Here is a 26,132-nt window from a genome sequence, read left to right on the forward strand (position 1 = left end):
TTCCTCCCCCTGCCTCACCCTCTCCCTGAAATGTATTTCTCTACTCAACAGACAGCTGAGTTCTTTGTGGCCATTTTGAAACCTTGAATATGGGGACACACACTGTCACACCAGTCCTGTAAAAAAGGACTCCAGCACAGAATCAGGTGTAATCTATCATACCTCAATCCTATTTGTCCCTCAATACCTCTCTTTCTCTCCCTCCATCCTCTCTTTCTCTCTCCATCACCTCTCTCTCCCTCCATAATCTCTTTCTCCATCACTTCTATCTCTTTATGTCCTTCCAGCTCCTACTCTCTCCTCTGGCCCTGATTCCCCCGCTTTCTCTCCATCTTCCTTCCTTTTCGCTCTTTCCCGCCTCTCTCCCTATTTCCATCTCTATCTTCCATCTTCTCTCTTCATCTGTATCCCACATGTTCACGTCCAGCTGCTTGCCTCCTTCTGTACTGGTATCTTTCTTTTCTTGCCCCTTCTTCTTTCACTCCATCTCTACGTTACCTCTATGTCTCTATCTTCCTCCACCGCATTAAGTGTCCCCAAATGTGATGTTCGTACTTTTCTCCAGACTGAAATCACAGAACTACACAAGGGCTTTTACAAAAAAAGCTAACTTGGACAGCCATACAATGGCCAAAACATAAACCATATCTCAACTTATCTCCGTTTAAGTCATTTTAAATCAGACACTCTAGGGTGAAGTGTGTCCTTGTTAGCTGTGCCTCCTGCTCCAGCCCAGGGTCCATCGGGGGGCAAGGGGGCAGAGGTCATATGATGAGAAGCTCCAAAGGCAGAGTCACAGGGGTGGTGGGAGAGATAGAGGGGGGGGGGTCTGGCCACTGTCGGAGGAGGTGTGAGGAGCGGTGGAGGGGGAAGGGGGGGGGGGCTAGCCACTGTCGGACTAGGTGTGAGGAGCGGTGGAGGGGGAGGGAGGGGGGGGGGGGGGGCTAGCCACTGTCAGAGGAGGTGTGAGGTGGCCGTGGAGGGGGAGGGGGGGGGCTAGCCACTGTCGGAGGAGGTGTGGGGAGCGGTGGAAGGGGACCGTCGCCGGCGGGCCGTGGAGGTCCAGGAGCGCTCGGAGCGCTCGGAACCCAGCGAGGCGGGCCGGAAGCGGTGCAGGAAGCTGTCCAGGAAGTCCTGCTGCTGCTGGGAGACGGCCTGGGAGATCAGGCAGGGCAGAGCTTGCAGGCTGCCTGTCACAGAGTCCAGCTTTTCTTCCAGAGTGCCGATGCGCTTGTCCAGCTCCTCACTCCTCTCCTGGAGCTCCGACACCAGATCGTACATCACATTCTGGGTCTAGTGGGGAAAGGTTAGAGTTAGTTCTTCATCTAGGATTGGATAGACAGACTCTTAACTCTTAACCCTAACCAGTCATGGGGATGGGAGGGTCTGGCAGGACAAAGCAAACATACATTAAAGCCAGAGCTTCAGAACCCCTTTAAAAAGACACCTGCAGTGCAAATGCCAGCCACATCAATGGCTACCATCCCTTTGAACAACCCCTATCATCATCACTCCCAGGCCCCCAGCCCCCCAGTTCCCCAGCCCCCCACTCACCCAGCCCTCCAACCCCTGTCCTTACCTTAGCCAGGTCTACCAAAGTGTTGGCCTGGTCATTCAGCTTCCTCTGCTCCATCTTCACACTGCGCAATCTGGGTGACAGAGAGGTGGAGGAGGAGGGGAAGAGGGAGGATAAAGGGAGGAAAAGGGGAGGAGGGAGGAGAGCAAATATCTGTAGTCAGGAGAGCTCTCTCTCTGAGGTGGGGCGGGCGAGAGAGAGCCTGCATGCACGTAGATCTGGTCATCGCCATAGCAACACATGCAAACACTAACAGAATCTATGAGTCAAATCAAACGGTTCAGTCTTAGAGTGGTGACATGCCCTTTGTGTGTCTGTGTCTCCATGTCTTTCTTAGACACATTCAGAAACACCAGTCAGGGAGACAGATCTCTATGGGTTTGCAATCAGGGACCTGTAGCTCTAAAAAACACAGATGTCTGGGCAGCAAATCATGATGCATCAGTGTGGGGGACTGAAACAGTTGTATCGGTCTTCGCTTATAATAACGTTAGTTACAGGAACAGTGTGGTTCTAGTTAGAGGAGCAGTGTGGTTCTAGTTACAGGAGCAGTGTGGTTCTAGTTAGAGGAGCAGTGTGGTTCAAGTTAGAGGAGCAGTGTGGTTCTAGTTAGAGGAGCAGTGTGGTTCTAGCTAGAGGAACAGTGTGGTTCTAGTTAGAGGAGCAGTGTGGTTCTAGTTAGAGGAACAGTGTGGTTCTAGTTAGAGGAGCAGTGAGGTTCTAGTTAGAGGAGCAGTGTGGTTCTAGTTAGAGGAGCAGTGTGGTTCTAGTTAGAGGAGCAGTGTGGTTCTAGTTAGAGGAGCAGTGTGGTTCTAGTTAGAGGAGCAGTGTGGTTCTAGTTAGAGGAGCAGTGTGGTTCTAGTTAGAGGAGCAGTGTGGTTCTAGTTAGAGGAGCAGTGTGGTTCTAGCTAGAGGAACAGTGTGGTTCTAGTTAGAGGAGCCGTGTGGTTCTAGTTAGAGGAACAGTGTGGTTCTAGTTAGAGGAGCAGTGAGGTTCTAGTTAGAGGAGCAGTGTGGTTCTAGTTAGAGGAGCAGTGTGGTTCTAGTTAGAGGAGCAGTGTGGTTCTAGCTAGAGGAACAGTGTGGTTCTAGTTAGAGGAGCAGTGTGGTTCTAGTTAGAGGAGCAGTGAGGTTCTAGTTAGAGGAGCAGTGTGGTTCTAGTTAGAGGAACAGTGTGGTTCTAGTTAGAGGAGCAGTGTGGTTCTAGTTAGAGGAACAGTGTGGTTGTTGTTAGAGATGGAGAGTGAAGGTCACCTAAACAGCCCAAAACAACAATAGGGAGACAGACATGTGGCCCAGACCGTGACCCTGGGCATGAGACTGCAATGCAGGATAATATAGCCAGGACACAAGCTATATTAATCAGAGATGGATGGACTGTGTTGGCCAGACCAGAACCTCTCACCAGACCAGAACCCTTAATCTGGATTCATTCAGAGCATGGGTGTAGATGGAGCACGGCCAGCATCCAGCATTTCATCAGGATTCATGCAGTCAAAGACATGGAAGTAAAGGGAGGAGGAGAGGAGGAGGAGAGGAAGAGGAGACAGAGGGAGGACATAGAAGACTCAACTTACTTCTGAGCTCTGCAGTGAGAGAGCAAAACAAAGACAGAACACAGTACAGGTTTAAACCCACAACATTCACGAACCACTCAACCATTACACCTTCCACCGTAAGCACAGGGAAGGGAGGAGGGGGGGGGGTAAGGTGGGGATAGAGGGTAAGAGTAGGGTAGAGGGAGGACAGGGGGAGGGAGGGGAAGGACAAGGGGGAGGGAGAGAAGGGAGGGGGATGGGATGGGAGGGGAGGGGGGTGAGGGAGGGAGGGAGGGAGGGGGGGGGGGGGATGGGAGGGAAGGGGGAGGACAAGGGGGAGGGAGGGGAGGGAGGGAGAGGAGGGATGGGATGGGAGGGGAGGGGGAGGACAAGGGGAAGAAAGGGGCAGGGCAGGGTAGGCTAGGGGTATTATAGTGCACTGTTGATAAAGTTTACAACAATGTGTTTGTGTATTATATAGAGAGGGAGAGAAAGTGTGTGTATCTTATCCTATTATAATTACAGGAAATAGTTGACAGAGGTAAAGGAAGTGACACTAGAAAAGTTTGTAATATTGAACAGTGCAGCTCATACAGCTGTAACAGCAGAGCCGGCTGCAGACTGAGGCAGTAGGGAAGGAGACTCACTGGTGGATAGCCTGGAGGAACTTGCGTTGATGTTTTCGCACCTTGGCGTGGTCGATCTTCTTTACCAGTTTGGTGTGTTTGTATATAAGCCAAGTTTCCCTGAGTACATTGGCAGCTGTGTTCTTGACCTGATGACAATAAAAGAGCCACTATGAACCAGGAACAACATTCTCATACACACAGACACACACGCGCACACACACAACATATTCACACATACAGACACACATGTCTATTCTGCTAATTCTCCCATCATTACTAAAATGGATCCACAGAACATTAGTGAGCTTCACTGTGACTATGCTGCCACCCATGAAAGGAACACCTACTCGTTTGCAGAGCTGAGTGTCCATCATGAAGTTGTGCACATGCTTCTCAGCCTTGGTCAGCTCCAGCTTCCTGGCTACCACGGCAACCACCAGGGCTGTACATCCAGCTCCCTGTTGGACACAGACATGGTTAGAACACTAGAATTTGTGTTCAGGGTTGAAGCTTGAACCCCAACCCTGTTCATATCTGCTCCCTTACCTGTGATGCTATCCCTGTTCATCCCTGCTCGCTTACCTGTGATGCTATCCCTGTTCATTCCTGCTCCCTTACCTGTGATGCTATCCCTGTTCATTCCTGCTCCCTTACCTGTGATGCTATCCCTGTTCATCCCTGCTCCCTTACCTGTGATGCTATCCCTGTTCATCCCTGCTCCCTTACCTGTGATGCTATCCCTGTTCATATCTGCTCCCTTACCTGTGATGCAATCCCTGTTCATCCCTGCTCCCTTACCTGTGATGTTATCCCTGTTCATCCCTGCTCCCTTACCTGTGATGCTATCCCTGTTCATCCCTGCTCCCTTACCTGTGATGCTATTCCTGTTCATCCCTGCTCCCTTACCTGTGATGCTATCCCTGTTCATCCCTGCTCCCTTACCTGTGATGCTATCCCTGTTCATCCCTGCTCCCTTACCTGTGATGCTATCCCTGCTCCCTTACCTGTGATGCTATCCCTGTTCATCCCTGCTCCCTTACCTGTGATGCTATCCCTGTTCATCCCTGCTCCCTTACCTGTGATGCTATCCCTGTTCATCCCTGCTCCCTTACCTGTGATGCTATCCCTGTTCATCCCTGCTCCCTTACCTGTGATGCTATCCCTGTTCATCCCTGCTCCCTTACCTGTGATGCTATCCCTGTTCATATCTGCTCCCTTACCTGTGATGCTATCCCTGTTCATCCCTGCTCCCTTACCTGTGATGCTATCCCTGTTCATCCCTGCTCCCTTACCTGTGATGCTATCCCTGTTCATCCCTGCTCCCTTACCTGTGATGCTATCCCTGTTCATCCCTGCTCCCTTACCTGTGATGCTATCCCTGTTCATCCCTGCTCCCTTACCTGTGATGCTATCCCTGTTCATCCCTGCTCCCTTACCTGTGATGCTATCCCTGTTCATCCCTGCTCCCTTACCTGTGATGCTATCCCTGTTCATCCCTGCTCCCTTACCTGTGATGCTATCCCTGTTCATCCCTGCTCCCTTACCTGTGATGCTATCCCTGTCTATCCCTGCTCCCTTTAGCTATGGATGTATGCAATTGGCTCCATGTGGCCAAGGTTTACGTTGAGATACTTACCATGATGCCGGTCAGTAGACACACCCCTTTCCCACAGTAGGTGTGAGGGACCATGTCTCCGTAGCCGATGGAAAGGAAGGTGATGGAGATGAGCCACATGGCTCCTAGGAAGTTACTGGTCACCTCCTGCTTGTCATGATACCTACAGGAAGGAAGAGAGAAACAGAGGGGAACAAACATCAGAGACACAGTACACCGTAACATGACCTTGCATGCTGGAGAGGGCCATGAACTAACACAGAAGGGTGGGAAAGAAAGAAGGAGGAATGAAATAAACATGTGCATAGTGTTTCACCTGTTTCAACATGCCTGGCTGAACAGCGCGCCTAGTGGAACCCAATCTACTGTGAGAACTAATGGGGAAATGCAATAGCAGGAGAGAAGAAGCACCAGATTCAGATCTACCTTTGATTTGTAGTTGTTTCTCAAGAGGGTGAATGAAGATACACATTCACTGGGCAAAGAAATATACATACTAGTGTAATGTAAACATGTCAATATCTATGACTGCATTACATATAGTCATTTAGCAGACGCTCTTATCCAGAGTGACTTACAGTAAGTACAGGGACATTCCCCCCGAGGCAAGTAGGGTGAAGTGCCTTGCCCAAGGACACAATGTAATTTGGCTCAGCCGGGAATCAAACCGACAACCTTCTGATTAATAGCCCGATTCCTTAACCGCTCAGCCATCTGACCCCCATGTATGTGTATGTATGTGATATCTATAAAATACAATTTGATTCTGTAGTGATGGTAATCCACTCCTCGGTCAAACATGTTTGTCCAGCAGCATGGAGCATGGATGACATGGCCCAGAAATGAAGCCTATTGAATTAGCATCAAATCCTCAGCATTCAAATTACAACATTATGGGACGAGACGGGAATGAATGAGAACTTGTGGTATGGCAACAGTAGCCCCACATGGCCATTCACGATTCATCCGATATTATCAGATTCAATGTTTGATTAACATTGTGTTTTTTAAACAAGAATTGCTGACTCACGTAAGCAGACATACCTCCAAACATGTTTGCTTTAAAGAGACAGTGGATTTGTCCCCTCATAAGAATTGGGCTTTGGAATGTGCATTATAACTTCAAATATGTTGTTTGCTGAAAATGTCTCTCAGCTTCCATCATCATCAACAACCAGGCTTGATAGACAAGCTTGTCAAAACCCAAATCAGTAAACCGCATATGTCAACATTGATGAGGATGCCGAGAGAGAGAGAGAGAGAGAGTACCCCTACCACAGCCCTCCTCCCTCATCAAAGCTGTCCTGATATGGAGGTGTCTTGGAGAGGACCAAACTGAAAAACTGTTTGATCTGTTATTCAGCTAATTAAAAGTTATTTCATCCAATCAGAAACAGTTAATGGCAACACTGCCCAGTGACCCAGCATGTGGAATACAAAATGGCTGCAACAACTGGGCCTAATTAAAGTTCAGACTGGATCACTGAGAGCAGAAGGTCAAACACAAAGACTAAACGTGTTTCATACTGAAGGTTTCTGAGAATAGCTTCTCCAAAACAGCTTCCTCTTCCTAAAGAAGTGACCATGCCCACAGCAGCCTCCTCATCTCTGCTGAAACCCTGATCTGACTCAGTTTTGTTCATGCTCCAAGTCAGGGAACTCCAAACAAGAGGTCTTGTTAACCCCGACTAAGTATGTTGATGCTCCTGGGCATGCAGAGAGGCAGTGCAGAACCATGCAGGCAGAACAAAGATGGCTGCGCCCTGCATGCTGAGAAGCCAGTATATTGAGAGCAAGGAGAGCGAGATCTAACCTTACAGACCCTGGACACATACTGCAGGAGAGCAGAGTGCATTGTGGGAGTTGTACTTTTGTACAGTGTGTAATTTGTTGGTGGATGGAATGGGGAAAGTTACAGACTTAGTGTCTCTGACGCACATGTCTCCTTCCTTTCTTGCCTGCCTCAGGTACCAGGGACAGGCCTGACTCTCCTGCCTGCCTCAGGTACCAGGGACAGGCCTGACTCTCCTGTCTGCCTCAGGTACCAGGGACAGGCCTGACTCTCCTGCCTGCCTCAGGTACCAGGGACAGGCCTGACTCTCCTGTCTGCCTCAGGTACCAGGGACAGGCCTGACTCTCCTGCCTGCCTCAGGTACCAGGGACAGGCCTGCCTCAGGTACCAGGACAGGCCTGCCTCAGGACAGGCTACACATTCCCAGGCTCAGACTGGAGGCACTCAGAAGGTTCTCAAAGGATTTTTCCAGATTAACTGTTCCCTCAAGGTGAGACGTAGAGCCCTGAGAGAAAGGCTTTTTTAAATAATTGTTTTACTGTACAAGTATATTATTTTCATCTTATACCAATATCTATGAAATTACACTGGTATTACGTTAAATTACAATGGAGTTAGGTATAGGGTTACACTGTGGTTTGGGATTCCACTGTGGCATCTTGGGTTAGGGTTCCACATCTAGACCAATTTGTTCACTTCTGGTAGAACATCCCTTAGTGAAGGCTTACTTTTCAAAAGCAGCATATGGTTGATGTCCGCTATATGTATTAGGCTGTCTTGACTAGTAACCCTAACCCTAGTCAAGCTCAGGAGAAACACACTGTAGAATCATATTTAATTATTTTGAAAGCTCTCAATATACCGTATTGAGTGTTGGCATGGAGAAGAGCTGGCACCACTTCCAACCTACACAAGATCACCTTTCACATCCCCAGACACAGCCAACACTAGAATAACCACTACAACACTACTGGCCATCGGAACTAGGAATCAAGTATTGTGACTACTGTAGAAATACCCTCCCAAGTCCTGCAATAGAAATACCCTCCCAAGTACAGCAATTAGGAATACCTTCCCAAGTACTGCAAAAAGATCAGTGTGTTATGTCTGTGTGTAGTAGCTTCAACAGCTAGGCTAAGTCCTGCTGCATTCTGTGGTTACTTTGCACCATGTCTGGTTCATACAGATCCTTCCTTGACTATTTAAATCCTGTTAGAAATAAGATCTGAGCCTTGATTTCTGCTGCCCTGTTCTGTGTATGCGCTCTATTTTGTAAGATATTTAGGATAAAAGTGTAAAATGAATGAAATGTGTTTATATTTTTACTGACTTCATATGTGTCCCCGTCTGGGTGATCATGGACAGACAGGTGAAACTCAGCCACAGCAACAGGTTAGGTTGAACAGGTGAGGATTAGCCGCAGCAAACAGGGTCTGGGATGTCTCCACTCTAAACTTCTGAACAATGACGTTGCACGTCGAACCAAAATGCAAAGCTAGAGCTTCAAATACATTCTAGTAAAAGTAGTTAATAGATTAAGCATGAACTAAACTAAACCAAGTATCTACTTGATGTTGGATCTCAGATAAGCACATGCAGTAAAGCTCAGAGCCCTGACATCCCAACCAATCTGATGACAGAACAGAGAGACCTCTCATAATGTCATGGAAATACAGGACAAATCCTGGTTAACCCTCTCTATCTACTGTGTGTCAGGGTTCCATCTGCTGGGGAGGGAAGGTCTCATCCCCCCACACCTGCTACAGGGTTAGGGTTGGGGAAGCCATAGATATACTGCTAGAGTCAGGTGAGAAACTACAGTCTCAAGTAGCCTTGAAGTATTTAATTTCAGCTGGAGAGGATGTGCGTTAGATAAAGGATAGAGAGAGAGAAGGGGGGGTGGAGGAGAGAGGGGGGAAAGAGAGAAGGGGAGAGAGAGATGGGGAGAGAGGGGGGAAAGAGAGAAGGGGAGAGAGAGATGGGGAGAGAGGGATGATGAGGATAGGAACAGGGTGGGGGGAAGGGAGCGAGGGGGAAGGCAGTAGAGTATACAATACACACATTTTTCTTACAGTGTTTATGTACATCTGTTTGGACTTGTATTGGTGCAGCACTAGCCTGCACTCTGCACACCCACTAGCTTAGATCTCAGCCAGCATGCCATGCCAGGAGGGTCAGGGGTTAGGGGTCAGGGGGTTAGGGGTCAAGGGGGTTAGGGTGTCAGGGTTAGGGTCAGAACCAGGGTCAGGGTGTTAGGGAGTTTAGAAAACAGCCAGCATGCCTGATGTTGACAGCAGCTGTCCCAGAGCATCAGGCACTGTTTGAAAACAAAACATTTGATGAACCACCCCTCCGGTCCTCCCACCAAATCACATGTAACCTCGCCCCCACCCAACAAGGTGACTTCCTGATGGATGGGGGCCCAGCCAATCACAGTATGTGCGATTCTGACATCACTGCACGCACAAACACAGCTGTCTGGTGACACAGTCTGCTTCACAGTCTCTCAGGGGTCAAGGATCAGGTTAGGGGTCAGTGTTAGGGTTCAGGGTCAGGTTATGGGTCAGTGTTAGGGGTCAAGGTCAGGTTAGGGGTCAGTGTTAGGGGTCAGGTTAGGGTAATGCCAGATGTTGTCCTTCCTGCATGTGCTTAAACAAATTAAGTCCAAAATATCCCAAACAATGTCAAAAACATAACTTGGACAAATGACTAGACATTTCTGAAAGCACTGCATGAATATGTATCTGAGATTCAACAGGCCCAGTTGAGATAAAATGAGAGTGGTTGGGAGTGTGTGAGAACACATTATTCAATCAGTCCGGCCAGAGACCTGATGGGATGATAGTGTGGTGGAGGACAAAGGAGAAAGAAGCTTTTGTTCCTCAGCAAATCTCTGAAGTAGATGCTAAGAGCAGCTACACTATGGATCTATAACAATTGCATCAGGCAGCAGAATGAAAACAGAGAATATCCCTCAGGCGTGCAGTCAAGGTGACTTGAAGGAGTTGCTCCATTTTAGCAGTCTCTTCCCTTGGTCCTTTTTCCCCCCCATCCCCTCCTCTTCCTCTTTCCTCTCCTCCTCCTCCCCTCCTCTTCTCTTCCTTCACCTCCTCTTCCCGCCCTTCCCCTCGTCTTCCTCCTGCTCCCCCTAGCCCCACCCTCCTCGTCCTCCCATTTCCCTCACACTCCCTTTCCCATCCTCCTCTTCCTCCCCAACCTCCTCCTTCTCTCCCCCAACCCTCCTACTCTATCGTAGCCCACCATAATGTTTCCTTGTCTCCTGGACTCACCATAGTGTCTCCTAGTCTCCTGGACTCACCATAGTGTCTCCTAGTCTCCTGGACTCACCATAGTGTCTCCTAGTCTCCTGGACTCACCATAGTGTCTCCTAGTCTCCTGGACTCACCATAGTGTCTCCTAGTCTCCTGGACTCACCATAGTGTCTCCTAGTCTCCTGGACTCACCATAGTGTCTCCTTGTCTCACCATAGTGTCTCCTAGCCTCACCATAGTGTCTCCTAGTCTCCTACCCACTCCCCCACCCTTCCCCCCTCCCTCCTCCTCAGCCTTTCTCACCCACCCCACCCCTCCATTCCCCCTCTCCCCTCCCCTCCTTCTGCCTCCTCCCCTGCCCCCTTGCAGCAGTAGTGGTACCAGCTCAGTGCAGAATGACAGGGTTCCATGGCTGGAGAGAGAACTCACATGGCATCCCTAGAGAGCAGCGTAGTGGGGAAATAGAAAGTAAAACAAAACATTATGCACACCACACGCACAAAAACACACACAGACCCACACACACATACCAATACATACACACATATTTACACCTACACACAAACTATTAGACGTTGATACCAACACACACAAACACACTCAAAAACATTTACACAAACCATTAGACACAAACTCAAACACACGTTTGGGTTTGGAGCTCACACTTTAGCTGGACTACCTTCCTGTCATGCATTGTGTGAGTGTGTGTGTGTGTGTGTGCGCGGTGTGTGAGGGTGCGGTGTGAGTGTGTGGCATAATTGTGGGTGTGCAGGGTGCGTGAGTGCGTGAGTGTGTGTGAGTGTCTAAGTGTGATTGGAACAGCAGCTGTACTGGCCTCAACACCAAACCCCTTCAACAAGCTCCTAGGATGTGTGGTTCCTATGATACTCTGCTTATCAGGCTCTACATTATTAACCTGGGAGATACACAGATACCTGCGGACCTTGTGAGGCCGGATTAGTTGAACTAAACACCACTAATACTCTTTATTTGGGCCTTTCAATTGCTGTGTAACTGCAGCAGTTCTGATTGCCCCAGATGAAGCAGTGCTCCGAGGCAGAGAGGAGCAGCCCTGAGCAGGCTGGTGTCTGAGGCAGAGAGGAGCAGCCCTGAGCAGGCTGGTGTCTGAGGCAGAGAGGAGCAGCCCTGAGCAGGCTGGTGTCTGAGTCAGAGAGGAGCAGCCCTGAGCAGGCTGGTGTCTGAGGCAGAGAGGAGCAGCCCTGAGCAGGCTGGTGTCTGAAGCGGAGAGGAGCAGCCCTGAGCAGGCTGGTGTCTGAGGCAGAGAGGAGCAGCCTTGAGCAGGCTGGTGTCTGAGGCAGAGAGGAGCAGCCCTGAGCAGGCTGGTGTCTGAGGCAGAGAGGAGCAGCCCTGAGCAGGCTGGTGTCTGAGGCAGAGATGAGCAGCCTGAGCAGGCTGGTGTCTGAAGCAGAGAGGAGCAGCCCTCAGCAGGCTGGTGTCTGAGGCAGAGATGAGCAGCCTGAGCAGGCTGGTGTCTGAGGCAGAGATGAGCAGCCCTGAGCAGGCTGGTGTGGGGGGGTTAGGGCGGGGTCGCAGTGGGGTTAGGGCAGTTAGTCAGGTGTTAAGACAGGGAGGGCGGGGTCGGAGGCAGCAGTAGGGGGAGGAGTAGCGGGGACTGTAACAAACTGGTGGGGAAGCTTCAAACCCCTGACCTTTGACCCCAACCCATCTGACCCTAACCCTGTGGACTGTCCTCCTACTCCTCCTCCTAACCCTCCTCCTCTTCCTCCTCCTCACCAAAAATAAACAGTTTTCACTCAAATAAACAAATAAACACAAACAAAATTGACCCAGGAGGCCTCCCCCACTGGAAGCTCTAACCCTGACCTCTACAGAGATAGGGGCTCCTTCGGCACACAGGAAGGTGTATGGGTGGCTTTGTGAGGGTGTGTGTGAGGCTGTGTGTGTGTGAGTGTGTATATAAGTGCGCATGCATGTGTGTGTATTTGTCCCTGGCCCCCTCCATCCTTACCTCTCACAGACGCGGACGGTCCAGGCAGCGATGATCCAGGAAGAGATGGAGAAGACCAGGAGCACCGTCCCAGGGCAGATGGTCATCAGCGTCTTCATCACGAAGCGTGTGTTGAAGTTAATCTTGTTGAGGGCCCCGATGCTGCGCGATGAGGCGTCAGTGAACAGCTTGCTGTGCAGCAGCATGACCCTGCCAATCAGATACAGCCGGAGGAACATGGGGATGGAGAGGATGATGTCCACGTCTGCGTCTGCCACGGAAGGGGTGTAGGTGAAGGCCAGGCGGGCCGTCCAGGTGAACACATACTGGCCAGGGATGGGGTGGATGGCACACACCAGCAGCTCCAGCACGATGAAGAAGATTCGCTCGTACGTCATGGCGATACGCCAGTCATCTGCTCCATTGTCCACCATGAACAGCTGGGGGTGAGGAGGGAGGGGAGGAGAAGTAGGGGAGGGGAGGATGAACAGGAGGAGGAAGCAAAAGAGAAGGAAGGGGTGAAGGAGTAAGACAAGATGGCTATACTATATTACTTCATACTACCCTCTGCATAAGGTGTATGTGACGAGGTGGGAAAGTGAGGAGACAAGGAGATGAGGATAATGTGGAAGGCAAGGAGATGAGAAGAAAAAATTGTGGACAGTCTCACCTGTATCTCTCGGGCGTGGTACATTATTATAAGACCAAGCAGTATAACAGTGGAAAGACTGATAAGGCATTTCAGTGCAAATGAGTACGAAGATTCCTGCAGACAGAAGACAAGACATACAAAACATTGTTTAGACACATGGTCAGTTGACATCTGGTCTTCCTTTATGCATCAGGGCAAAAAATAAACTGAAAGTTATTGGCAGTACCAATAATAACAAAACACTGACACTTTGACATGCTGGTGAATTGGTGACTTGTTGACTTGCGTTGTTTTGTCTTTCTACAAGAGGAGAGCCAAACAACATGTCCTCTATGAAGAGGAGAGGTGTATAAGATTTATAACATGTCCTCTATGAAGAGGAGGGGTGTACAACATGTCCTCTATGAAGAGGAGGGGTGTATAACATGTCCTCTATGTGGAGGTGAGGAAGTCTTGTGCCAGACAGAGCCTGTGGGTTTGTGTTTAGGGGCTGGATGTCTTGGCAACAAGGCACGGCTCAGTGCATGTCCCCTCTGTTGGGATGATAAATCAATTAATGTCCGAAGAGTAAAACCTGCTATGGAAATCATGGCTAAAATCGCATTCCCGAGAACTACAACAACAACTGGAATCATTGCTCATAATCATTCTCAGAGAGAGCAGCGGCCATAACTCAGGTTGTTGAGAGTGACAGGACATCTAATGGGTTGAAGATGTATTGATGTGTTTTGAGGGAAGAATGTGTGTGAGCTATCCAGAATATCAACCATTACATGGACCAGTCACACCTCTACACACACACATACCGTGACAGGCAGAGAGCAAATTAGGAGATGTATTTTTAGATAATTTAGATTGCTCTGCCCCCAGGTCTTTGCTAGTCAGTCTAATGGCTGACTGCTGAATGGAGGACCATGTAGAATAACATGGAGTCAACTAATGAACAAGGATATACAGTCACCAAGCGCTGTCTTTTCTCCTTCTCCTTCAACCCCCCCCTCCCCTCTGTCTCTGTCTCCTCCAACACTGAATGAGTCTACTGTGACTAGGTTGTCACGTTTGCAGAAACACTCTTTTATATCATCCATAACACCAGACACCCCCCTGCCCCTCTGTATTCCTACTGAACACCTGACACCCCCTGCCCCTTCTGCCCTCCTACTGAACAGTTCACTTACCTTAGTATAAACCCCCCAGGACAGCTCAGTCTCTGTTACCATGACGACAATCCCGAACATCCCGAAGATGAGTGCGTAGTCGCTCAGTCTCTTGCGCTTCTCGAATAGCGCCCTCCGGTGGCCCAGCTTGTAGCCAATGTCCTTGTTCTTCTTCTGGGGGGCCCCGCCCCCCTCCCTGACCAGGCTCTCATTGGACGCCTTGCTGGGGTCCTCACCGTTGCCCTTGGAGACCACCACCTCCAGGCCGGAGCTGTGCAGTGTCTGCAGGGGCTGTGTCTCGGCATCCAGCTCAGCCAGGTGACGCCCGGACGACGCCACGCTCCCCAGGGGTTTCACCACGCCGCCATTGTACTTACAGGTGTTCATGGCTATCTGGGGGAGGCGGCCACTGCTCTGGGACAGGGAGGGCTGGGACCCCGCATGGCTCTTCTGCTGCTCAGGAGCACCCTGGAGGGGTCAGGGGCAGATGTTAGACAGGTCAGGCTACGTAACTCAAAATAAAGAAAACCAAAGACACCATGTGGCAGTCCAGTCAGTTCACCTGTCCCTTGGTCTTGCAGGCGGTTACATTCCCCTAGTTCAAGGCACAGAAACAACTACAATGTGATGGGTTTTCATATTTGTAAACAATGTGCTGGCACTCAATTTGTCTTCTATGGAAGCCAGATCCCAAAGTAATCCTTCGAACTTTGTAACACTACCCCTCACAATCCAAAAGTACTACCACTTCACAAACAAAAATATTCAGTCATGCTTGATAAGACTAAGAACCCACACCCCTTACAATCCAAAATAACTAGGAGTCATCCTATGTTTGCACCTTAGCTCAGTTACCAGTCAGACCTTAAAGGGCCAGTGTGCTAAATTCATAGTGAAGGACTGAAATTCTGGAATCCTTCTAATCCATATCTTCAGGCTATCACAGGGTTAGGGCCAGGGTGAGGAACATAAAAAACTGGACAGCATGCACCACAACCTCTTCTACCCTACTCTCCCCCCACCCTCCTCTTTTCCTCCTCCTCTCCTATTCTCTCCTCTCTTCCTCTCCTTCTCCACCTCTCTTCCCCCTGTCCCCCTTCTCTTCTCTTCCCTTCTTCTTCCCTACCATTCCCAGCGCTTTGAGTGCCGCTGAGGTAGAAAAGTGCCTAACAGCATACCACCAGCAGCGTGCTCGAGTATTCCAGGTTGTACGTCATTTCAGAAGCAGTTTCTGGAAATCTACCCTGCTGTTGCACTTCCTTGGTGACTAGGTTCCAGCGGAGAGGTCCAGACAACCTTTAGCCCAGTGATCAATAGCATAACAAACCCAGACTGGAGAACACCATACATACAACCTTCGTTGATCTATCACACGGGATGAACTGCACTGTAAAAAAAACTATTAAATTACCACACTTTCTCTGTAAATTATACGTGTTTTTTTTCTTCTGAATTACAGAAAATACAGATAGAAAGACAACGGCAAACTGTAAATGTATATTTTTACATAAAAATTACAGCCAAATGTTGTTACTTAAAAATACACAAAAATATTTTTTTTCAAATATTAATAAAATGTTCACCAAAATGTTCTGTTAAAACACAATTTCACTTGATCAAAACTAACTATTTAAACAATTATTTTGCAGATATTTACTTTCATCCCACTGGACAAATAACTTAACATAATTTTTGGTTTAGACATAAGAACCTTGAATTTTGAACTGAGCTTGGGTAGTTGACGTGATGCAATCCAAGCATGCACCGTCAATATCAAAGACTACAAAAGCCTGCAAAAGCCTTTTTGGGGCTATCTCTTTGTTTATAACCATTGACACTTTTAGTAAAGGTCTCTCTTGGAAGTCGCTTTGGAAAAAAGTGTCTGCTAAATGTAAAGACTCAGAGTAGGACGAAGGAAAGTTAATTAGATAGTTGTGTAGCGGCAACGCTCCTGTTACCTAGAATGCCCCGCGGCAAACTGAAAAGCTACAAAGTTAAAGGGTTCATTGATTGCAGAACCGAATTTACCTTGTCACAGTTGAATAACGACAGTTCAGTGGGTAAAATGGACATAGAGTGAACCCCAAAGTCCATTGACACGTCTTTCCTATGCAAATCTCACCACAAATTCTTTTTGCTGTAAAAGGGTAGGTTTGGAAAAATCCCACCTTTTTTGGCTCTGGTCTGTACCTTTGTCACGCCCCCAAATTTGCTGCACGCTGCTCTGTGTACTTCCACAGAATTACAAAGAAGAACGTTTTTCAAGGATATTGAAAATGGTTATCGTAAATGCAGTGTTCCAGCCTGTACTGCTGACACTTTTCTTCCCAGGAACCAAACACTCGACGGGCTGTGATGTTTGTCTATGAGAAGATCCCTGTCCAGTTCGACCCTCAATTACACATTTGCTCGAACCATTTCACCGAGGACAATGTAAAGCAGGATTTGCTATGAAGCTGTTGCTGAAAAGAGGTGCTGTTCCGACCTTATGTTCATCACAGCCGCAAGCTGTAGTATGATGTTGTCGCCGCAAGCTGTAGTATGATGTTGTCGCTAACAGGTATTAGCAATGCTAACGTATCCTGCCTGTATCTAGCATCAGTAGAATGTGCAATGATTTAGTTTACTGGCAATGGGGCTAAGGTTATATGTTCTTGACTGTGTGATACGCAGATTTTCTATACATATGTGAGGTTGTCTCTTGCTGTGGTCAAGAGGTCACGCAGCGGGCTTGTGACAATACACACAGTATAGATTGGAGAATGTGCACTTTAAACTTTGGAAAGAGCAACATGCAGAAAATAGTACAAACAATGGACCTCATTCTCGAACATTTTCTGAAGTTTCTTCTGAAATGTTTCTTACGGGCTTTGTAAAAACAACTTAAGAAAAAGACATCCGCCAAATTCATGAACGCTTGAAAATGTGTTTCTACGCAGCAGAGAAATTCGAATTCTTGAGTTCAAAAATACAATTCTAAGCTTTTTTAGTAAGTATGACAAGCCGTTTTATCATTTAACCAATGAATTGTTGATATCGAGAATTCGAATTGTTTATATCCAGAATTGAATTCTTGATATCCAAAATTCAAATTCTTGATATCCAAAATGCAATTCTTGATATCCAGAATTCAAATTTTGGATATCCAAAATGCAATTCTTGATATCCAGAATTCAAATTTTGGATATCCAGAATTCAAATTTTGGATATCCAGAATTCGAATTTTGGATATCAAGAATTCATTGGTTAAATGATAAAACGGCTTTCCTTAGTCTGTAGAGTTTGTGAACGCAATCACCAACGATTTCTCATAACTTCATTAACACTTCAAACACAGAGAGTTCTTAAATGCGATTCCTTTGATCCTTGTGTTTTTTTAAGGAATCGCATTTGAGACAACTCTGGCCGATTTACGACTGATATTTCGAGTTCGGAAAGTCTTCTGAAGTTCAGAACAAATCCTAGATGAGAAAACTTTCATGAATGCCAAATGTTTTCCTAAATCCAATTCAGAAGAAATTCCTTCGTAAATTCTTAACTGCTTTCGAGAATGAGGCCCAATGAGTTATGACCACATCACCTGTGTGTTGTTTTCCCTGTGCATTAAGTCGTGGAATGTGTACCGTTTAAGGAAATGTTTTGGTGGTTACTATATTTGTACTGTCCAGCTCATGTATATAATGTCCATCGGAGAGACATGTTTCTCACTCATGCTAGCCACTCTATTGTGGATTGGTGGCATGATCCGACGTCATTGCTAATCGTTTGCCTCTGTCCGGTCTACCTGTTAAGAAATCTCATCTCTAACCCTAACCCTAACATGCATGTTTGTCCAGATCAAGTTTTCAGCAAGACAGCTAAATGAAGCCGAGTTAAATCACGATAGTTTGTTTGGTAAGCTGTTTGCTAAGCTGTAGTGCTAAAGTCGATCCTGTTTGCTTTGACAACAGAAGTGGAAACAACTAACGTAATAATTTTAAATGATATCTAGTTAATCTGTTGAAAACAGTGTTGTGTAGACACAATAGATTTATTTGTAAGTTTTTATTTTAAGTCTCCACCTTCATGTTTCAGTAAGTGTTGGCCATGTTGCGTCTTTGCTCCACAGCTTCACTCGTTGTGAACCAACCAATCAGTGCGTAGCTCATCTATATATATTCATGAACATACCATAAAAGGAAAAAACCTAGCGTTTTTCCCGAGACAAATTCACTGGAAGCATCAGGGGGCATAGAACAGCACCCGGGCCATTTTCAGCCCAACCAATGTTACATACCATATTCGGAGACCTTAAGGAACAGTGTGAAATACTCCAAAAACCCAGTCAATCACCCCTTTAAAGGTTTAAGCTTATTTATATAAGCATTGTTTGGAGTTTGGTTGTTGTGTTTGTTCTGTTTTGATATGTGTAATGTGATGGTCTGTAGTTTGGATAAATTAGGCCAAAGTGTTCACCCTGGGTGTGAATGTTGTCCAGTTAGATGGCGTCTAACCTGTCTAATGAAACAAACCTGCTGCGAGCAATATTCCTCTCCAATTCGTACAGCTAGCCGGTGCTACAGTTGTAAATATCTGGATACTGATGACAGCATCTGGATGCTGTATGTTGTGCACACGACTTGTTTTGAATGAACATGTTAAATCGTTATATCTTGTTTTGGCTTGATTGAATATTTTAATTTTTTGAAAATGCAGTATTTTTACATTGAAGTTTAATTAATAGTATTTAGTATTTAGTTGTATTTACCGGTAAAGAACAGCATGTTATGTAATATTACAGATATATCTTGTAAATTTGGTACTGGAACGTGTCATAACATGGGTTTATAATGTGAATGTACACAACGTACATATGTTTGTACAATTACAAAAAAAAATTCCCCCGCAAATCTGGTTTATTTAGGATAATAGTACACATTTAAAATTAGAAATGCTGTTTTTTTACAGAGAAGTTCAATTCAAAAAAGTCATATTTACCGGCAAAGAACAGCCTATTACAGATATATCTTGTACATTTGGTACAGGAAAATCACAATTATTTCACGGTTAATTAATGTAAACAAATAAAAAATGTTGTGGGTTTAATCTGGCGTTCCAGCTGCAAGATTGTTCCTGTTTTTTTACCTTTTTCATACAGTGTAATAAACAGCTCTGGTTTGCAGAGTGAGGAAGGGAGGAAGAGAGAAAGGGAGACATGCTAGAGACAGAGGGAGACAAAGAAGGTAAGAGAAAGGGAGGGAGGAAGACAGATAGATAAAGACACACAGAGAGTAGAGGAGAAACAAAGAGAGTAAAACATGGAGATGCTGTATGGAGACTTGAAGACTGTTTCCCTCTGCCTTCATAACATCTAGAATGACACATCTCTACCTTTTTTCTAATTTGGAGGAACAGGTGCAAATCGTTAGACTGATAATCAGCCTTACAGTCCAAGACAGTTCCCAGCAGGTGCCAGAGCTGCGAGTCCAAAAGGGACATCAGACATGAAAGGAGACATATCTCCTACTGTGTCTCTGTGAGGTAGTGTGGCTCAAACGTCCAGGAAGGTGGAAGGCAAGCAGACTCGGTGGACTCAGGAGATTTGCATAAATTGAGGATTTAATAAAGATGTTCTTCATTCCACAAACCAACAGAAACAGAAGCAAAAAAAAACAAAATACTTGGGGTTTAAAGCTGGTTTAAATCATAATGAACCAAAACAAAATTACCTGGTTGTGGCAGCACAACCTTCCCCCCAGTAAAACAACCCTTCACTGGCTTTATAGGGTGGGTCCCCTACCCCTAGCCCTCTTCAGACCGCCCAAACCAAGATGCGGGTGATCTCACTCATCCGATGCAACAGAGACATACATGAATACCCACAGTACCCCCCCCCCACACACACACACTTAGTTCAACCCATGAACCATAAAATCAGGAAGTGCTGGGCGGCCCCCTCCCAAACCGGAGTCCTGAATGGTGGATCTAAACAAAGAACCGTGAGTGTGCAGAAATGAAACAAACATTTGTTCATTCTGTATCCTGCAACATAAATAAAAGGTATCATTACTAATCAAAGATTGTGGCTGTTTGACAATAACTGAAACCAAATACTCCCACCTAAACCAAGTAGAGTACGTACAAATGTAACTGGTAAGACTCACCAGACCTCATGGCCCTAACGTGACAAGTGGTGAGAACAGGCGTGTTCTCACCCACTTTGTCACAGTCTCCTACCTACCTCCTATCCTGTCTCCTTAACCTGTCTCCAACCTTAAGCATAGCCAGGCCTAGCCATCTCAACACAGGCTGGTCCATCTCCATCAATATCTCCCTCTGTCCCTTTTCCTTCTCTGGGCCCATTAGTTACTTTAAATTCCATATCAGGCATACTGCCCTCTGTTCTACTGCACGAAACACAATATATTAAAAATGACAGGACATTACCTTTCCTGTCTGTATTTAAAATATTTTTCACTTAAGAGCAGAAGGGAAGTATAGGTTTAGGGTTAACCCTAAGGGCAGTATCAAGAAAGAGAGAAGGAGGAGGACACGGCTGTTACCAGGGAAGAAGGAAGAGTTAACACAAAGAAGGCCAGGGCTTCCATTAGGGGTTAAAACTCAGAGGCACTTTCAGCTGAACAACAACATGCACCACTTAAATATACTTTCACACACACACGCACCACGGAAATACTCTCACACACAGATGGATGCACACAAATACAAACACACAGATGCATGCTGTAGCGACTACATGGGACAAACTAAGTAGCTGAGAGGTTTGGTTGCTTCGAAGGCTGATGCACAATTAAAAAGAAAAGATTTGCAGAGATCCAAGAAATGTGTTGACCTGGCTTTTATTGCTGAAAAGTATATAAGTATTTGAATGTTCAGAAATCATGGTCAAAAGTAATAACAGCGATCTGGAAAAATGTTGTGATCAACATTTTTTTGCGGTAAACAAAAAGTAAGCGACCCATTCAGCCCCTCTTCCTTCATACAAGCCTACAAGTGCACAGGAGCTTTAACACTAATTGAGTCACCACCCATGCCCACCTGACTATCACACCGCAACCATACAATAATGAACAATAATACAAATAAGTCATTCCTGGCTCCTACACATGCAAACACACACACACACACACAGATGCACACAAACATGTTATTGTAGTATTGTTAGAATGAGAATCCCAAAAAACGTATAGAATGTAGATAGATGGTAAATAGATATACAGATATTTATTTTTCTTTAACTAGAAACAGACCCATTTTTTTCATTTTCCCATTGACATGATAATGGTGTACTTCAGATTCACCCTCCCACTCTCACATGCACACACACGTGCACACACACATACAACAAACACCCATCGTATACATACACATGTCCACACACACACACATCGTATACACACACACACAAAAAAAGCTATTTACGACCCCTGGAACCCACTGGCTGGGAAGCGGCTGGAAGCGCCCAGAAGCATCACAATCAGCTACGACTGGCTGAAGGCTGTTCACACCAGACGTGCATTTCCCCACGCCAGTCTCCAAGCCTTTCCTCTAAAGTCTTGGCAGCACAGATCCAACAGCCGCCCCAACAGCATCCTAGCATTTATCCTTCTTTATGTTGTCATACAACTCCATAAACTTTTCAACCTCCAGAATTAATGTAATTTCGTCCATCTCCTTGAAATTCTCAAACTGATTTTCTATACCGACCTTGTGTGTGTTGTGTGCATGCGTGTGTGTTGTGTGCACGCGTTTGTTTTGTTTGCATGTGTGTGTGTTGTGTGCACGCATGTGCACATGTGTGTTGTGTGCACGCGTGTGTTCCAAATTGGAATGTGTGGCCGGTCCAATTTGATAACATGGGTGCCGAAAGAATAAAGGCGGCACTTCCAGGCGCTTCGCAGCTAATTGCAGCGCATCGCAGCCAGTGTGTCCCAGGCGTTACATTTTTTTCCAATTGCTCACACAAAAAAAATTCTAATAACACACAGTTAGTGAAACCTGACACTCAAGGAGCAAAACAGCAGCCCAGATCTGCACAACTATAAGCACATTCTCAGCCTCACAGTATTAGCTAAATACTACACACAGTGTTTTGCAAGTCACTAAACACACTTTGCTACATTCGACACAGAAATATAAGATTATATCACTTACGTAAGTGTAATTTTTCATTCTACAGAAGCCTTAGTGCTTTTGTGGACTCCAGCATGGCCCTGACCAAATCAATACTGTTGTCTGCCAGAAGCTAAACACAGAACTGAGATACATTATAGACCTGACATAACTTGGCGACCAACACAGAAAAATGACCAACTTAATGAATGTGGATCATTTGTAAAACAAAGCGTCTCTGAGGGAGCTGTGCTGAGTCATAATTGCAGGTTACACACAAAGGTTGAACACAGACGCCATAAACAACAACCTGTCCCCAGAAGAACAGCATCTGCCACCCGGACACTGTGGGGCCTGATGCAGGGAAACACCCGGACACTGTGGGGCCTGATGCAGGGGAACACCCTGACACTGTGGGGCCTGATGCAGGGAAACACCCTGACACTGTGGGGCCTGATGCAGGGAAACACCCTGACACTGTGGGGCCTGATGCAGGGAAACACCCTGACACTGTGGGGCCTGATGCAGGGAAACACCCTGACACTGTGGGGCCTGATGCAGGGAAACACCCTGACACTGTGGGGCCTGATGCAGGGAAACACCCTGACACTGTGGGGCCTGATGCAGGGAAACACCCTGACACTGTGGGGCCTGATGCAGGGAAACACCCTGACACTGTGGGGCCTGATGCAGGGAAACACACTGACACTGTGGGGCCTGATGCAGGGAAACACCCTGACACTGTGGGGCCTGATGCAGGGAAACACCCTGACACTGTGGGGCCTGATGCAGGGAAACACCCTGACACTGTGGGGCCTGATGCAGGGAAACACACTGAGGCTGAGTGAGGCTGTTTGAAGCTGTGTGAGGCTGTGTGAGGCTGTTTGAAGCTGTGTGAGGCTGAGTGAGGCCGTTTGAAGCTGTGTGAGGCTGTGTGAGGCTGTTTGAAGCTGTGTGAGGCTGAGTGAGGCCGTTTGAAGCTGTGTGAGGCTGTGTGAGGCTGTGTGAGGCTGTTTGAGGCTGTTTGAAGCTGTGTGAGGCTGTTTGAAGCTGTGTGAGGCTGAGTGAGGCTGTGTGAGGCCGTTTGAAGCTGCGTGAGGCTGAGTGAGGCTGTTTGAAGCTGTGTGAGGCTTAGTGAGGCTGTGTGAGGCTGTGTAAGGCTGTGTAGAGCAGTGTGATGTGTGTGAGGCAGTGTGAGGTAGTCCTCCCCAACAGTGAGGCTGAGTGAGGGTAGTGTGTGAGGCTGAGTAAGGCTGTTTGAAGCTGTGTGAGGCTGTTTGAAGCTGTGTGAGGCTGAGTGAGGCTGTTTGAAGCTGTGTGAGGCTGTGTGAGGCTGAGTGAGGCTGTTTGAAGCTGTGTGAGGCTGTGTGAGGCTGTTTGAAGCTGTGTGAGGCTGTTTGAGGCTGTTTGAAGCTGTGTGAGGCTGTTTGAAGCTGTGTGAGGCTGAGTGAGGCTGTGTGAGGCCGTTTGAAGCTGCGTGAGGCTGAGTGAGGCTGTTTGAAGCTGTGTGAGGCTTAGTGAGGCTGTGTGAGGCTGTGTAAGGCTGTGTAGAGCAGTGTGATGTGTGTGAGGCAGTGTGAGGTAGTCCTCCCCAACAGTGAGGCTGAGTGAGGGTAGTGTGTGAGGCTGTTTGAAGAAGTGTGAGGCTGTATGATGGTGTGTGAGGCTGCTTGAGACTGTATGAGTCTGTAAGGCAGTATGATCAGTGCGAGGCTGAGTGAGGCAGTGTGAGGCTGTTTGAGGCAGTGCGAGGCTGAGTGAGGCAGTGTGAGGCTATTTGAGGCAGTGCGAGGCTGAGTGAGGCAGTGTGAGGCTATTTGAGGCAGTGTGAGGCTGTTTGGGGCTGTGCAGCAGACTGAGTAGCAGGCTCGGGGCAGCAGAGGAAACTCCAGCTCTCTGTGTTTAACTGAACTGGAAGGAACCCATTCTGCTTGTGTTGAGCCTTTAGATGACACAGCCAGTGTGTGTGTTCTTGTGTAAGTGCAGTGTGTGTGTGTATTTTCTGTGTCTATGCATGTGTTCTGAATGCATCTTCTGCATGAGGATGTCATTCACATCAGAACCAGAAGCGGTTTACCTCGGCAGCCCTCAGTTCACACAAGCACAAAGACAGCCTCCACTCTCCATAGCAACAAACACGGAACAGAAATCTATTTCAGTGCAAAAGTGGAGCTCTTAATGCACTGGACTGAAACCTGGGGCAAAACACACATCAATTATTAAGCTTCCTTTTTGGTCACACTTAAGGACATCTTGTAGCAGTGTCCAACTGTACTTATTTCCACCTGTACTAGGGCTAGGACAAGGTTAGGGCTAGGTCAGAGCTAGGGCAGGGGCAAGGGCTGGTGATCATGCTATGGCCAATCTTCTGTGTTTGCCAAGCGACATCAGAAAGCAGCTGCTCAACAACCCTAGCCCCAACTAGCCTCAGCACTAGCTGTCCCTACATTCAGAGGGAAACATCCAGATGGAAGTACTGACAGCACAATGGCAGCATGGGAGCTTTAAGTGCACAATATCACACCGGCGTCAACACAGCCTCTAGAGTTTCAGGCTATGGGGCAGGACATTGTAATTGTATACACATTATCAGTCTTCACTGTCACAAGTGTTTTGTTTAAGGGATTACTGACAGGCCAGTAAACACATTAAGATGCTGCCAGGAAGCTACACAGAAGCATGAACAGATCACACTTTGCCGTTATAACCATGTTACAACCATGTTACAACCATGTTACGACCATGTTACGACCATGTCTGCTGTTTTTAATCATATTTTTAACCATTTATACAACCATTTCTTTAACCCTGTCTATAAACATGTATCTAAGCATGTCTATAACTACATATACAAGCATTTCTATAACCATGTATATTAGAGATGTTTTCAAAGCAGAATGCATAATTCTGATGAGCACAGATAATACTTGTAATTATAATTATTCAATTTTAAGATTATTGCTGATATTTGGATCGGGATGATTTCCTGCACTGTCACAGTTTCTGCAATTCTTTGTCAGAAAAGCAAACAACACATGCCAAACAGTTGCAGAGGTCTTTCCCAAGCTAGGTGGGGACAGCTAGGTGGGGACAGCTAGGTGGGGACAGCTAGGTGGGGACAGCTAGGTGGGGACAGCTAGGTGAGGACAGCTAGGTGGGGACAGCTAGGTGAGGACAGCTAGGTGGGGACAGCTAGGTGAGGACAGCTAGGTGGGGACAGCTAGGTGGGGACAGCTAGGTGAGGACAGCTAGGTGAGGACAGGTAGGTGGGGTTAGGTAGGTGGGGTTAGGTAGGTGGGGACAGCTAGGTGCAGTGGCGCCTTAATGCACGGGCTTAACCCCGGGGCGTCGACCAATCAGGGGCCTCTTAATAATAATACAAAATAATAATGATGATAAACGTCCGTATTCGCGGCCCTAACAACGTTGTCACCGGCAGTATTTTTCAGATGGAATCGCGATTCATACAGTAGCTACCATCTGCTAACTGAAAATATGCCCCCAAACGCAGCTTTTAGTCTCAGTCAAGAGCCCTGCGTGGAGAAGCTGAATTGTTACAAGCAAGCTAGCCTAGCGACTGTTGCTACAAGCAAGCTAGCTTAGCTGCTGTTGCTAGCCAAAATACACTGAGGGGATTGTTTGAATGCGCCGGAAATTTAAAACTTTTCTTTTGACATACATTTTAGGCTGTGGCATTGAAGACAGCGACGCACCACACAAGCTTGAGTTTAAATACATTATTTAATGTGACATTGCTTACTGTACATGCAAGTCTTGAATTGCTTAAATGTATAGCGTTAATGATGTTAGCACACCATGG

General features: G+C 47.0%; 1 protein-coding gene across 1 annotated transcript in view; it reads right to left on the bottom strand.

Annotated features, from left to right (window-relative positions):
* Positions 1-996: 996 nt before the first annotated feature.
* kcnn1a (potassium intermediate/small conductance calcium-activated channel, subfamily N, member 1a) overlaps positions 997-26,132 on the bottom strand; it is a 28,473-nt gene continuing 3,337 nt past the window's right edge. Inside the window, exons 2-9 of the mRNA XM_047027895.1 lie at positions 14,222-14,668; positions 13,062-13,157; positions 12,413-12,831; positions 5,380-5,521; positions 4,091-4,201; positions 3,762-3,889; positions 1,580-1,649; positions 997-1,293 (exon numbers count right to left, since the gene is read on the bottom strand). Of these exons, the coding sequence (XP_046883851.1) occupies positions 997-1,293; positions 1,580-1,649; positions 3,762-3,889; positions 4,091-4,201; positions 5,380-5,521; positions 12,413-12,831; positions 13,062-13,157; positions 14,222-14,668 (1,710 nt within the window). The remainder of the gene's footprint in view (positions 1,294-1,579; positions 1,650-3,761; positions 3,890-4,090; positions 4,202-5,379; positions 5,522-12,412; positions 12,832-13,061; positions 13,158-14,221; positions 14,669-26,132) is intronic.

The sequence above is a fragment of the Hypomesus transpacificus genome, chromosome 10 (genome assembly GCF_021917145.1).
Source record: "Hypomesus transpacificus isolate Combined female chromosome 10, fHypTra1, whole genome shotgun sequence".
Taxonomy (NCBI): Eukaryota; Metazoa; Chordata; class Actinopteri; order Osmeriformes; family Osmeridae; genus Hypomesus; species Hypomesus transpacificus.